The sequence below is a fragment of the Phoca vitulina genome, unplaced genomic scaffold (genome assembly GCF_004348235.1).
Source record: "Phoca vitulina isolate PV1807 unplaced genomic scaffold, GSC_HSeal_1.0 scaffold2, whole genome shotgun sequence".
NCBI lineage: Eukaryota > Metazoa > Chordata > Mammalia > Carnivora > Phocidae > Phoca > Phoca vitulina.
The window spans coordinates 86,087,405-86,102,664 of record NW_022589705.1 but is presented as its reverse complement, the minus strand read 5'-3'; the positions used below and the strand labels follow the sequence as shown (position 1 = coordinate 86,102,664).

Genomic DNA, 15,260 nt, shown 5'->3' with positions numbered 1-15,260 from the left:
GAAGTCTATACATAATTCATGTTGTTTTTACTAAGAAAAAGTGGGATTATTTTTCTTTGAATAACCAACAAACTATGGATATACATACAGTATTTACCAAACGGTAAATTACATATTCACAGGGCTTCCTAAGTTCAAAGTCCCTGAATTTTCAAGAAGACAAGTTCAAATGCTACACAAAGAACTTTCTGAGAGGGATCTTGAATTAAGTCGCTATTATTATTACTGCCATTTTTAGCTCTAAGGTAGAAAGGCCTCCCACAAATCCATACCTCCTCTTAGGTGGAGGCTCTTCATCGTCAGAGTCTTCTTCTGAGGAGTCATCCTCCTCTTCATCCTCATCTCTTGAATCATCTAGCTCTTTCTTTGGAAATAGAACTCCTGGGCTATGAAAGAAAGAAGGAAAGAAAAATTAGGTAAAATCAGGTCAAAGAGAAGTTCCACACAGGACAAGGGAGAAATGTGAACCTAGGTGCTCTTCCCTGGACATTCCACTTCTTCCTGCCCTTCCAAATGCTATGTTACAAGTATCAGGTTACAGTTTAACTTATTCTGAACACACAAAGTTATAACAAATCTATAAAAGTCCCAGGCCATACCTCATTCCCTTCCTGCTGCCATTTAATAAAACTGATTCTTAATCATTGACTTACTAAACAATTATTTAAGCTCCTGATGTGTGTCCAGCACTGTATTAGCCACTGAGTATATATATAGCACTGAATTGTCTATAAGGCAACAAACAGATTGCACAGCAGTATACATTTTTTGCCCTAATAATACTGGCAAAAGACCTCGAAATAATATAAAGGCTGAATCTCTTCAAAGTTTTAGAGAAATTCAGCAAGGATTTTCTAATTTTCTTTGCCCTTACTGATAGAAATATTGATCCCATTGATTAATAATTCCTTAAATTATAACATTTTATTTTTATTTATTTATTTAAGATTTTATTTATTTATTTGACAGAGAGAGAGACACAGCAAGAGAGGGAACACAAGCAGGGGGAGTGGGAGAGGGAGAAGCAGGCTTCCTGCCGAGCAGAGAGCCTGATGCGGGGCTCGATCCCAGGACCCCGGGATCATGACCTGAGCCGAAGGCAGACACTTAACAACTGAGCCACCCAGGTGCCCCAAATTGTAACATTTTATATGCTTGACTTTAAGATTTTAATGTTTGAAAAATTCAAATAATATGCAACCAACCAAGCAACACCTACCTAGACTTGTGCAAAAGGTACAATACAAGAAACTACACTATACTCTTGCTAAAACAGGGTTTTAGTGGTACATGTCATGGCACTTTACTAGAAATGAAAGTATAAGGCCATTGCATGGGTACACAGGACAATGCTGGGCCCATAGGAGGTGCTCAATGTATTTTTTAGTGCAATAATAAATAAAGTATAGATAAAAAAAAGTTTTCAAGGGAATGGCCCTGTCTCTATAGTATGGAGAAGGCAAATTAGGATTCTTGGAAGCAGCCAATGCAATGCTCTCCTTCCTTGAATGATGGGCAATTTTTTTTTTAAAGATTATTTATTTGAGAGAGAGAGAGAGTGAGAGTAAGAGAGAGCATGAGCAGGGGGAGAGGCAGATGGAGAGGGAGAAGCAGACTCCCCGCTGAGCAGGGAGCCTGACACATGACTCAATCCCAGGACCCTGAGATCATGACCTGAGCCGAAGGCAGATGCTCAACCAACTGAGCCACCCAGGTGCCCCGAATGATGGACAATTAAAACATACCTAACTCTCTAATAGTCTTCTTGTCATTATCATTTACTTAATGAAGAAGGAATGAACATAAAAATAGCGAAGGATCTCAAAGAATTCAATGCTTGATTTTAGGAATGGATGGCTAACAGTAAGCTCTGGCAGGATAGCCCAAATCCCCCCATTCTTACATGAAAAGCTTTTACTCTAACACAATACTGCCTTAGGTAGGGGCACCTGGGTGGCTCAGTCAGTTAAGTATCCAACTCTTGGCTTTGGCTCAGGTCATGATCTCGGTGGTCATGAGACTGGACCCTGAGTCGGAGTCCATGCTCAGTGTGGGAGTCTGCTTGAGATTCTCTCTCCCTCTCCCCCTCCTGCTCATGCTCTCTAAAATAAATAAATAAACCTTAAAAAAAAAAAAAAACCCACCCCAAAAAACCAATATTGCCTTAAGTAGTCTTTATTTTCAAGTAGAACAGTAATAAGTTAATAAATTAAGCCCAAGCCTGTAACCTAGAATCAGATTTTAAATTTACAATGACCAACACTTCACATTATGGGCTAGCTGCTTACCTGGGATAATAGGGAAAACAGAGCTGGAAGGTGCCACTAAATCCTTTGCCAGAGATCTGTTCCATCCATCCATTCTTTTCACATTTCTGCAGAGTTTTCTTCAGCAAATGCACTGAACAAAAAATTCAGAAATGAAGAAAGTTGTTTATTCAATTTGATAATTCCCTCAACTACAATCAGTTATACATCAATTTACTGTCCTGTCAAAATACTAGTTGACATGTGCTAAGGGAATTCTTTGTGGTTAAAGGGATTAATAATTCACTTAATTAATTAAGTGCCCATAAATTTGAAAATGTTAAATTGTCACAGCAAGAGACTTTAGAGACCACTAAGTCAAGTTCCTCATTTCACAGAAAGGAAAACAGGAGCCCAGAGTGGTGACTTGCCTTACAATGGCACAAAAATGATTAACAGCCAACTTAAAACTAAATCTTTCATCTCCATTCAAACATCCACTGAATACCCATTTGTACTAGGAAAATCATCTAGGAGAATATCGATAAAGCTCAACAAATAACAGAACAATACCGTGGACTCTAAAGGCCTCACTCATTCTCACCTTTCATACAAAGACACATCAAAACTACATTTTATGGTGATTCAGTGTCCAAAAAATAGCTGCAGTATCAGTGAAACAGAAAAGGTTAATAACCAACTTCATCTTCTCTTCTAATACTCAACCAAAAGGGAAAATCATGAAACGGTCTACAAGGGTCAGTATACACAGTAAACACGATACATATCTTAAGGAAGGAAGGAAAGATAAAAAAAAGTCACACACAGCAGTTTTCAAAGTAACGTATGAAAAAAATGACCAGAGAGCATTCTTCCATAACGTTAAAAAATTCATACTGCATATATGCTAAAGGTCACTATTAAGATGTCAAAATTACTTTTAATTAAAATGATACGGTCTAGTTTGCACTTTGTTACTTATTTTCCACATTCCTTGCCCTACACCACTATGCCTATGCTAGTAGCTCACTGAGAAAATACCCAGCCTCACTCAGTCATATGTGACAGTGCTGCCAGGGTGAGGCTTTTCATCTCCAATCACCACCTGACAGGGTAAATACACTTTACCGAAAAAAAGTATTTTCTGTTTTAGGGCTTAAGGCAATGAGAAATAACATAAGTCGTATTTAAAAACACCAGCTTGGTTTCAAGGTGAAATTAGATGTTTTAGTAAACATTCAGAAAGGCAAAAAGATACTATATTTGAGAGGTGTTCTGAATCAAGGATTTATCTAAATTACAACAAAAACAAATATGAGAAAAACCTTTACAGCAAAGTAAAATCAAATCCTGATCTTCAATAAACATTGTAAATTAAGGATAAGCCTTGATCATTTGTTTTTCTTTTTGTAAATAATAAATTTGTAAAGTTGTTGTTCCCTCTTGGTTTTCACAGTCGATACTTAATGCTTTGTCATTAACAGCATAAGCTCTAAAATTTTTCACAAGATAATTCCCCTGATCCTAGTTAATGCACACAACTCTGAGTCTTACTTTGATAGTTAGAATTGGTCCCTGGGTGGTTCTCGAGGACATACTTCTTCAGAGCAGTGGTGGAGCAGGTCTTCGGCTCATTCATGGCAGCAATGGCAGACAAGATTGCATATTCCATCAGGCTTCCACCAAGCAGGGGTTTCTCCCCTGATTTCTTCAGCTGTTTTCCAAGGAGGAAGAGAAAAGCATCAAGACAACACTCTCCCAAAGCAGGTCAAGACAAGACTCCTCTGCACCAGGTGGGTCGGAGTTCCTGCATTAGCACAGATATGTTTTACAATAAATTGTCAGGTTAGGGACGTTCTCTTCCCACTCATCAGGTATTCAATCTGACTGAGGAGTCCCAACCCTCCTCTGGATATTTCCTCTTTCCATTTACCCCTCCATCCAACCTAAAACAGCAACAGCTATCCTAACTCAAACAGAGTAACAGCTGTACCCCAATAAGCAAGTTAACTTGTTAAGCAAGTTATGCCCCAATAAATAAGATACTTTTGAGAATACTTCCTTTCTCTCAATCTGAAAAATGCAGTAGTTAAAAAAAATAATAAAAAACCTTTTTAATCCTGTAAGGAAAATAGCAAAGGAAAAGTTTAATAAATACTTTGGGTATCATACAACAGAAAATTACATAGCATATTCCAAGGACAAAAGGATGGGGAACAAAGATCAGCACCAATAAGCAAAAAGGGCAAAAGAACAAACTCAGGTATGGCCTACAACAGAGATTCTCAAAGAGTGGTCTACAAACCCTATGGGGTTCCTGAGACTCTTTCAGAGGATCTGCAAGGTCAAAACTATTTTCATAATAATACTAAGATGTGATGTGCCTTTTTCACTGTGGTGACATTTGCACTGATGGTACAAAAGCAATGGTGGGTAAAACTGTTGCCACCTTACCATAAATCAGAGGAGACACAAAAATGTACCAACAATTACTGTATTCTTTATTGCTACACACTTCTGGTTTAAAAAAAAAGTCAATTTCACTTAGGAATGCCCTTGATGAAGTAGCAAAAATTATTTTATCAAATCTCAACCCCAGTGCATGTCTTTTTGTTATTTTATGGGATGAGATGGGAAGAACACATAAAGCATGTCAGCTGCATATGGAAGTATGATGGTGGTCTCAAGGAAAAGCACCCCCAGTGATTGAGTTGTGAGCTGAACTAGCTGCATTATTCATGGAACACCCTTTTTTATTTGATGGAACAACTAACAGATAAACTACAGTTATTTAGGACTTGGGCATCTGGTAGACATTTTCTTGAAAATGTATTAAATAATCCTCTCCCTTCAAGGAAAACTAACAGTATTTGTTACCAAGCATAAAAAGCAATTTTTTAAGAAAAATTTTAAATCACAGAACACTTGTATTTACACCATGGTGAGCCTGGTAATTTCCTAGTACCTAAATATTGTTCTGATGAGGTCAGCAGGTAATATGTTACTTTTGTTATTGTTTGATGAAATGTGATAATATTTTAATAACCTGCATAATTCAGTGAACCACTATCTTCCAAATGATCATGTAATGAAATTATGCATGGTTAGAAGATCCACTCAAAGTCCAAGACCAGAAGATTTTAAGGCAAGAATACAAAAAGTTCACTGATACGGTCTCAGATTCTACATGGCAACTAACCTTTAAAGAATTACCACACAATCAGTTAATGTAATACACTATTATTAACAGAATAAAGGACAAAAACCACATGATCATCTCAAAAGACAGAAAAATCATCTGACAAACCCAACAGCTGTTCATAATAAGAACTCCCAAGAAACAATAGGGGAAAATATTTTCTCAATCTGGTAAGAGGCATCTATGAAAAACCTACAGCTAACTTAATGGTGTAAGACTTGATGTTTTCCCTTTAAGATGGGGAACAAGATAAGGATGTCTGCTCTCATCACTGTACTGGAGGTTCTAACCAGTGCAATTAGGCAAGAAAAAAGCAAAACATCTAGATTGGAAAGGTAGAAGTAAAACAGTCTTCATCTGCAAACAATATGACTCTTTCTGCAGAAAATCCTAGGGAATCCACAAAAAATCCTAAGGAGCCTACAAGAAAACTACCAGAACTAGTAAATGAGTTCAGCGAAGTTGAATCAATATAAAATCAATAGACAAATAAGTTACCAATAGACAAATCAATTATTTTTCTATACGCTAGCAATATCTAAAAATGAAAGTATTTCCATTCACAGTAACATGGAAAAAGAGTAAAATACTTAGGAATAAACTTAAAAGAAATGTAAGACCTTTATACTGAAAACTACAAAATGCTGCTGAGAAAAGTTACTAAATAAACAAGATAGTCAGTGTTCATGAACTGGAAAAGTCAGTATTATAAAGATAATGATTCTTCCCAAATTGATATATAGGTTCAATGCAATCTCTACCAAAATCCTAGCTGGCTTTTTTGTGAAAATTGACAAATGGATCCTAAAATTCATATAGAAATGCACAAGACCTAGAATAATCAAAACATTTTTTTAAAAAACTACATTTTAGTATTTCCTAGTTTCAAAACTTACTGCAAAGTTTTCAAAGTTGTAGTCATCAAGACAGTGTGATCCTGGCATAAGAATTCACATACAGGGGCGCCTGGGTGGCTCAGTCGGTTAAGCGACTGCCTTCAGCTCAGGTCATGATCCCAGGGTCCTGGGATCACCTCCCTGCACAGCAGGGGAGTCTGGTTCTCGCCTCCCCCTGCTCTCTCTCTCTCTTGCTCACTCTCTTTCAAATAAATAAATAAAATCTTAAAAAAAAAAAAAAAAAAATTCGTATATAGATCAATGGAACAAAATTGAGAGTCCAGAAATAAACCCTTAACATTTATAGTCAATTGTTTTTTAATAAAGATGCCAAGGCAATTCAGTGGGCAAAGGACAGTCTTTTCAATAAACAGTGTTAGGACAATTGGATATCCACATGTAAGAACATGAATATTTATATCCTTACCTCATATCACAAACAAAACTCAAAATGGATAGACCTAAATGTAAGAGCTAAAAGTTTAAAAAACTCTTAAAGAAAACCATAGGAGTAAATCTTGTGATCTTAAGTTAGGTGATGATTTATTAGCTACAACACCAACAGCAGAAGCAATTTTAAAAAATGATAAACTGGCTTCCATCAAAATTAAATACTTTTGCACTTCAAAAGATACCATTAAGAAAGTGAAAGCACAGACCAAAAATTAAGAGAAAATATTTGCAAATGATGTATCTAGTGAGGAACTTGTGTCTAGTTACATAACTTTTATATCTCAATAGCAAGACAAATAACCCAACTTTAAAAACAGGAAAAGGAATTAAAGAGACATCTTACTAGAAAAGATAAACAAATGTCCGTTAAGCACATGAAAAGATGGTCAAGATCAGCAATCATTAGGGAAATGCCAACCCAAACCACAATGAAATAGCACTCTATATCCACCAGTATGGCTAGAATTTTAAAAAGACAGTAACAAGTGTTTGCAAAGATACGGAGAAACTAGAACCCTTACAACTTTGCTGGTAGGAATGTAAAATGATGCAGCCACTCTGGTAGTTTCTTACAACATAAATTTACCATATAGTCCAGCAAGTCCACACTCCTAGTTATATATCCATGTGAAATAAAAACATGTGTCTGCACAAAGATTTGGATGTAAAAGTTCATAGGCAACATTACTCATAAGAATAAAAAAAGTGGAAATAACCTCAATTTTCATCAACTTGTGAATAAACAGAAAGTGTTAGATTCATACAGTGTGATACCACGTGGCAATACAAAGGAACGAAAGCACTGATTCACGCTGTAACACGGACATAACAAGGCTCAAACAAGAGTATGCTAAGTGAAAGAAGACACACAAAAGACCACATATTGTATGACTCTTTCTATATGAAATGTGTAGAAAAGGCAAATCTATATAAAGAGAAAGTCAATTAGTAGGTTGGCTGAAGATGAGAATGGGGAGAGACCACAAATGGGCACAAGAGATCCTTTTGGGTGATGAAAATGTTCTAAAACTGGATTGTGGTGATCGCTGTACAACTCTGCAAATTTACTAAAAATCATTGAATTATAAATTGTAACTTAAAATGAATGAATTTTATGATATATAAACCATACTTCAGTAAAGCTATTTAAAAAATTATCATTTGTTCCAACTCTTGGTTTCGGCTCAGGTCATGATCTCAGGGTGGTGGTCGGGCTCCGCACTCAGTGTGAGGTCTGCTTGTCCCTCTCCCTCCCTGTCAGTCCCTCCCACCCCCTACATGCTCAACAGCTCTAATAAATAAATAAAATCTTATTTTTTTAAAAAAAATTATCATCTGTTGAGTTTTGGTATAGTATCAAAGAATAATATCCACAACTTTTTGAAAATTATCTTAAAATATTCCACACTTTTCTAACTGTATTACTATGTGTGGTGAAATCTTTTTTTTTTTTTTTGAAGATTTTATTTATTTGACAGAGAGACAGCCAGAGAGGGAACACAAGCAGGGGGAGCAGGAGAGGGAGAAGCAGGCTTCCTGCAGAGCAGGGAGCCCGACGCGGAGCTCAGTCCCAGGACCCTGGGATCATGACCTGAGCGAGCCGGAAGGCAGACGCTTAATGACTGAGCCACCCAGGCGCCCCGTGTGGTGAATTTTCTTCATAGATATAACCCAAAATGTGTTGAACAGATATCAGCTGTCTTCTCTTAAGCAAAATATTAAAGACTTTTGAAATTTTTAATAAACAGTACCCCTCTTCTCATTCAATTTTTTTGTTTTGGCAAATATAGCTATTTTTCACACAAAAATTATTTATGTTAATGTGAAATTTTTAAAAAAATTAATATTTAAAATTTCCCTCAGTTTTAATCTCTAATACAGTAAATATTAATAGGTATAACCCACATAAAAAAAACCTCTTGGGGTCCTCAAAAAATTTTAAGAGTATAAGGAGGTCCTGAAATCAAAACTTTTAAGAACCACTTTTCTACAATCCTTTTCGGCCTCTAACCTGGAATGTCCCAGAAGCACCTTTGCCAGTTATTTGTTCTAACTGGCCTCTCTCTACTGCTCTCTGCAGAGCGTTCTTCAACAGCTGAGGCCTGCAGAGAAAACAGAAGAACAGCGATCAATATATCAATGAAGGAGACATTTGAAGAAACAAATCCAGGGTGATTTCCTGAACTATGTTCTGATTCTTATTATATGTGGTACTTTGTTAAAATGGACAATAAAATAAAGTACTGGTACCCTTAACACAAGTGGCATTCTTTTTTCTTCGAGCAAAGAAGTTAAGTCATTATCCAGATACATAGAACCATATACCACACACAACCAATTTCCGAACTTCAGGGCACTCCAAACACCCTCTGTTTATTTCCATCAACCACAATGGCAACCAAACTATGTAATCAAACAAAGCATGGGTATGTTTAAAGTCCCATTCAACACTGGAATTCTCTGAGGCAAAATTCCTAGATTTTTTAAAAAGTATATAACACATTAACAAAAAACGGAGTCATTTTTTACAAACCAGTATGAGGTTAGCTTAGTAAGATATAATTCCGTGGGAAAGAAAATTGGTTGGTATTAACATAGTGTCTCTGTCTTAAGAGGGTTATAGTTTAAAATAAACACACACCACTAGGTCATCAAAACCAAATGGCAGGAAAGAAGAAACTGAATATCATTAAAAACATAAAAGGGGTGCCTGGCTGGCTCAGTCCGAAGAGCATGAAACTCTTAATCTCGGGGTTGTGAGTCTGAGCCCCAAGTTGAGTGGAGATTACTTAAAAAATAAAATCTTTAAGACAAACAAACAAACAAAGAACAAGTGCAAGACAATCCTGTGAAGGAGCAGTAGTCTGAGAGGTGGGTGGGGAATCTTAGGTGCAGGGACAAACCAATCAAGTTGACTTAGGGCTCAAAGGGGACTACGGTATGGCACAAGACAGTCAAGGAAAGCTATACATTCAGGCCAACAATAGGACATCTGAAGAAAGGGTGAATCATATTCTGAAAGTCTGGAGCTGTGTTATGTCATAACTCTCAAGAATTACTAAAATGCACCCAAAGAGCAGAATGTCATGAGAGTCATTTGAAACTGGTTAGTTGCTACACAGACAGAAAAAGATCAGTGGGGCAGCCCACTGAGGGGCAGAATAATGAGGGCCAAATTATCATAGGAGGTGCTTCCCTGAGGTTTGAGTTCTTTCTCTGGAGAAGAAATTTTCAGTTTGTATCTAACCACTGAGCCCTACAGGCTGAGCTGACATGAGTTTTTAATGACATCATCTGTAGGCTTAGGGAAGAAGAACAGAGGGGATCCCATGTTCTAACAGGATGCTAAAGAGTGGGAACTATCCTATCAAATCTTGTACATCCCTGACACTGCAGATGAAGAAACTCCCAATTAAAAAAAAAATCACAGTGAAAGTATTTCTAAGCCAGTGCTATTCCCTTTGGGATGAATGTGATTTATGCCATGACCCAAAACACATACACACCTACACAGAGACACAAAGTCCTTCATCCCACAAACATTTACTGAGTATTTATTATAGTCATACAGGAATAAACAGATAGACCTGGTCACTGATCTCCAGGAATTTAACAGATGATAATATACAATAATTAACATGGTAAAGCATGGTAAGGATCAAGGTTGAAGTATGCGCATAGAGCTTTGGGAACACAGCTGAGGGAGTGATTTAACTGCCAAACACTTTTTCTATTAGTTGCGCTATAAGGCAGACTGCTTAAAGACTGGTTTCCAATGGGGGATCACACAGCTTCAGTAAAATACTGACACCCCAGTGAGAAGAATCTTCTTTACCGAGGTTCAGGTGCTCCCAGAATGAGATCAGTTAAATCAGTTCCCTTTTTAACATTTTTGTTTTCTCAGCAATCTTTATGCCAGCATAAACTTTTGTCCTGGGCTTTTAGGAATCAGATTTCTATCACTCACTCCTCTATCTTCCAATAAAACCGTATTTTACCAACTGCTTCAAAACTTCTCAGAATGGACCATTCTTTCACCACTGCCATAACCTTAGTATCAGCTACCATACCCTCCCTTCTGGGCACTGTGCTGCTTTCTGTTTTCATAATGCATACCACTATTAGGTCAATATACCTACAAAGGCCACCTTTATGATGTTACTCAACTGATCAGGTGGCAGGTCCTAATGCCTCAACCCAGCTTCAAAGCCTTCCATGACGTAATCTCACTCCTTGTTAGTCTAGATGCAGTCAGATCCAAGCTCCTTTTAGCTCTCAAAAAAGAATGCCAACTCCTGCCTCTGAAATTTTCTCATGAGGCTCCTTTAGGAATGCCTACCCCACTCTACCATCCATCTAAATTCTATATTCTTGGGACGCCTGGGTGGCTCCGTCGATTAAGCGTCTGTCTTTGACTGAGGTCATGACCCCAGGGTGCTGGGATCGAGTCCCACATCGGCCTCCTTGCTCAGCGGGGAGCCTGCTTCTCCCTCTGAATGCAGCTCCCCCTACTTGTGCGCTCCCTCTCTCCCCCCCGACAAATAAATAAAATCTTAAATAAAAAAAAAATTCTACATTTTTCTAGACCTAATCAAGCCCCATCTCTTTTAACTTACTGCTAATTCCCAGGCACAGTTCCCTGTTCTGAAAAATTCTATAGTCTGTATCACACCATTTTGCACTTACTAAGGTGCCAAGTGCTGTTTGAAATGCTTTATATGTGTGGAATAAACCAGAAAATACAACAAATCCAAAAAATAGGTACTATTATTGCCCATACTTTACTGATGGGGAAAAGCTGAGTGACACAGAAAAGTCATTTCTCCAAGGTCACACAGCTAGGCAGTGGAAGAACCAGTTACAAACTTAGGCAGTTTGATTCCAGGTTCTACATTCTTTTTTTTTTTTAAAGATTTTTTATTTGAGAGAGAGAGAGACAGAGAGAGAGGGAACACAAACAGGGGGAGTGGGAGAGGGAGAAGCAGGCTTCCTGCTGAGCAGGGAGCCTGATGTGGGGCTCGATCCCAGGACCCTGGGATCACGACCTGAGCCGAAGGCAGACACTTAACGACTGAGCCACCCAGGCGCCCCCAGGTTCTACATTCTTACTCACTATGTTATGCTTGCACTTTCCAATATAAGACACCCAACAGTGGAAAAAGCAAGAAGTGTGAAACTGAAAAACAAAATAAACTTCTGGCTTTACCAGTGAACAGTCAGGTAACCCTGGGTAAGCAAACCTGGGGTAGGAATGTATATTTTTAAGTCTATTTTAAGAATCATGGAAAACAGTATAAACAAAAGTGTTTTATAAAGCCCTATACATAAGATTCAAGGGACTTTTTATTATTATAACAATTTTTGTTTTTAATTAGATAATTATACCAGTTTAATTAGAAGCAGGGAATAATGGGTGACTGCTGAGCGCTGTGTTTCTCAACTGTGAGAAAATCAGTCTGCATTGAGAGATATAAAGATGAAAGCCATGCACAGGGAGAATCAAAGGTAAGTGATAGAAGACAAAAATGCAGCTGACACTAGCAAGGATTCTTTTTTTTAATTTTTTTATTGTTATGTTAATCCCCATACATTACATCATTAGTTTTAGATATAGTGTTCCATGATTCATTGTTTGTGCATAACACCCAGACACTAGCAAAGATTCTGAGTTGCAAGTATCTAAATAAGAAAGTTACATCAGCCTGTTAGAAATGCATAAATGGGGCGCCTGGGTGGCTCAGTCCCTGCTCAACAGGGAGCCTGTTTTTCCCTCTCCCTCTGCCCTTCCTCCCTGCTCGTGCTCACTCTCTCGTGCTCACTCTCTGTCCCTCTCTCTCAAATAAAATCTTAAAAAAATAAGAAATGCATAAATGGAATTAAGAAGATCAAAAAACTCTTGAAATTAGTGTTGAAAATATTAAGAATCTAAGGGTCACCAAGAAGATTAAAAAGTTTAGAGAAAGGTATAGGGCATACAACGGAATCTTGGGCTATGTTCTTATTTTGGTGGAGGCAGAAAGAACAAATCAAAAAGAGTATGATGAAGTTATAGCAGACACAATGATTCCTAATTCATGTAGAATTGCCCTTGAAAGTTTATTTTTAAGATTTATTTATTTGACAGAGAGAGAGAGTGCGCGCGCGAGTGCTCGCACATACAAGCAGGGCTGCAGCAGAGGGAGAGGGAGAAGCAGGCTCTCCACTGAGCAGGGAACCTAAAGTGGGGCTCAATCCCAGGACCCTGGGATCATGACCTGAGCTGAAGAGACCATGACGCTTAACCAACTGAGCCACCCGGGCGCCTCTACCCTTGAAAGTTTCTAAAGGTACCTTCTTAGAATGAACCCAAAGTCTCTACGTAAATCCAACATGCCCAGTTTTTAATTTAGGACTGCAAAAAATCATTGCTACCAAATTAAGGAGGTGACTTGCATATTATATAAAAAAACACTATCTTTTTAAAATTTAATTTTTTTATATACAGAGAGAGCGGGGAATGGAAGAGAGGCAAAGAGAGAGGAGAGAGAGACTCTTAAGCAGGCTCCACACCCAGCACGGAGCCCCACATGGGGCTCAATCTCACAACCCTGAGATCATGACCTGAACAGCAATTAAGAGTGGGACGCTTAGCTGACTGAGCCACCCAGGCGCCCCTAAAAAATACTCTTTAAGCATTAGAATCATATTTAGCACAGTGTAATGCTCATACAATGAGAATGATGTTGGAACTGAGACTGATAATATTAACACGAGTTGAGCACTTACTATGTGCCAGGCACTGTTCTAAGTGCTTAACGTGTACTGAGAGATTTGAGCCTCCTAACAACCTTATTTTGATACACTGCTTATCAATGAGAAAACTGAGACACAAAGGGATAACTTATTTAGTGATACAAAGCTAGAAAACGACAGAATCAGGATTTAAACCTAAGGGTTGCAAAGTCTGTGCTCTTAACCACAATGATCTACAGCCTCTAGTATAGAGGAGGAGAAATTCACATCTCATTTCACATGCTCCAGGACACAGGCTCTTCGTGGAATGGCCAGGTGAAATGCCCACATTCATTCATTCACTCATTCAACTAATATTTATTGAGCATCTACCATGTGTTAGGCTTGGAGGAAACAGAAGTGAACAATTTAAATAAAAATCCTGGCCTTCAGGATTCTGACATTTTAATGGGGTAGACAGGTAATTTTAAAAAGGCCAGGCAGATGTAGTATATGGTAGAATGTGATGAGTGGTATGGAGAAAAATAAGGCAGAGAAGTAGAATTCTGAATGCTGGGAGAGGAGGGAAAGGTTGCAGGTGTATTTTGGGTGGTTCCATCAATCAAATCCAGTGTATGGGCCATGTCTGGACACCGACTGGAACAAACCAACTATAAAAAGTCATTTTGGAGACAATTGGGGACAATGAATATGGCCTGGATATTAAGAACTTAAATAATATTAGTATGATGGTTATGTTCTCTCTACATTTGTATGTTCTAAAGTTTCCAAAATAAAATGATTAAAAAAAAAGGAAGGCCATCAAGGAAGAGTCAAAGCATTCTAATGATGACATTAGAGTAAAAACCTGAGGGTAGTGAAGGAGTGAGCAAGTGGATCACGGGGAAAACCATCCAGGCAAAGGGAAGAGCAAGCATGCAGACTCTGAGGCCAGTTAAGGGTAGTGGGGGTTTGGTCAGAGACGCAATGAAGTGTAGTGTCTTGTGTACTGTTTTAGAGACTCTGGCTTTAACTCTGTGGGGGTTGGGAAGCCATTGGAAGGTCTGAGTGGCAAGGTGATATGATCTAACTTACATTTTTGAAAGTCCCACTATCACTGCTATGTTAAGAACACACTGAAGGGGAGGGAGCATGAGAGGTACAGTTAGGAAGTTATTACACTAATACAACAGAAATGATGATGGCTTGGAAGAGACTGTAACAGTGGAGATAATGAGAAGAGGTCTGTTTATCGTAATATATTAATGCCAAAGTAATTGCTTACAAATTAGATGGAGGTGTGGGATAAATAGAAGAGACCAGCACAAAACCAATGTTTCTGGCTTCAGCAGCTAGAAAGATGATGTTGCCATTAACCGAAGTGGAGAAGATATGGAAGACACAAGTTTTTTGGGAGGGGGTCAAGAGTTCAGTTTTGAACATGTCAAGTTAGAAACACAAATAGTGACAGCAAATAAGTATCTATCTATGTAAATAATATGCAGCCAGGAGGGAGGTATGGGCTAGATTTATGTATCTGTAAAATTAGGAGTGTATAGATTTGACAGTGAAAAGAATTACCAAGAGAATGTGGATAGAAAAGACAAGAAGGGAGCCTGGCTAGCTCAGTCAGAAGAGCATGAGACTCTTGATCTCAGCATCATGAGTTTGAGCTCCACACTGGGTGCAGAGATTACTAAAAAACAAAAACAAAACAAAACAAAACAAACAACTTAAAAAAAAAAAGACAAGAGG

The 15,260-nt window shown here is 38.1% G+C and overlaps 1 protein-coding gene across 5 annotated transcripts in view; it reads right to left on the bottom strand.

Moving 5' to 3' along the window:
• HP1BP3 (heterochromatin protein 1 binding protein 3) overlaps positions 1-15,260 on the bottom strand; it is a 36,517-nt gene that overhangs the window by 1,554 nt on the left and 19,703 nt on the right. For all 5 annotated transcript variants that reach the window (XM_032392010.1, XM_032392036.1, XM_032392044.1 and 2 more), the window contains 4 exons: positions 8,806-8,896; positions 3,801-3,960; positions 2,289-2,400; positions 273-386 (listed from right to left, as the gene is read on the bottom strand). In XM_032392010.1, coding sequence (XP_032247901.1) covers positions 273-386; positions 2,289-2,400; positions 3,801-3,960; positions 8,806-8,896 — 477 coding nt within the window. The remainder of the gene's footprint in view (positions 1-272; positions 387-2,288; positions 2,401-3,800; positions 3,961-8,805; positions 8,897-15,260) is intronic.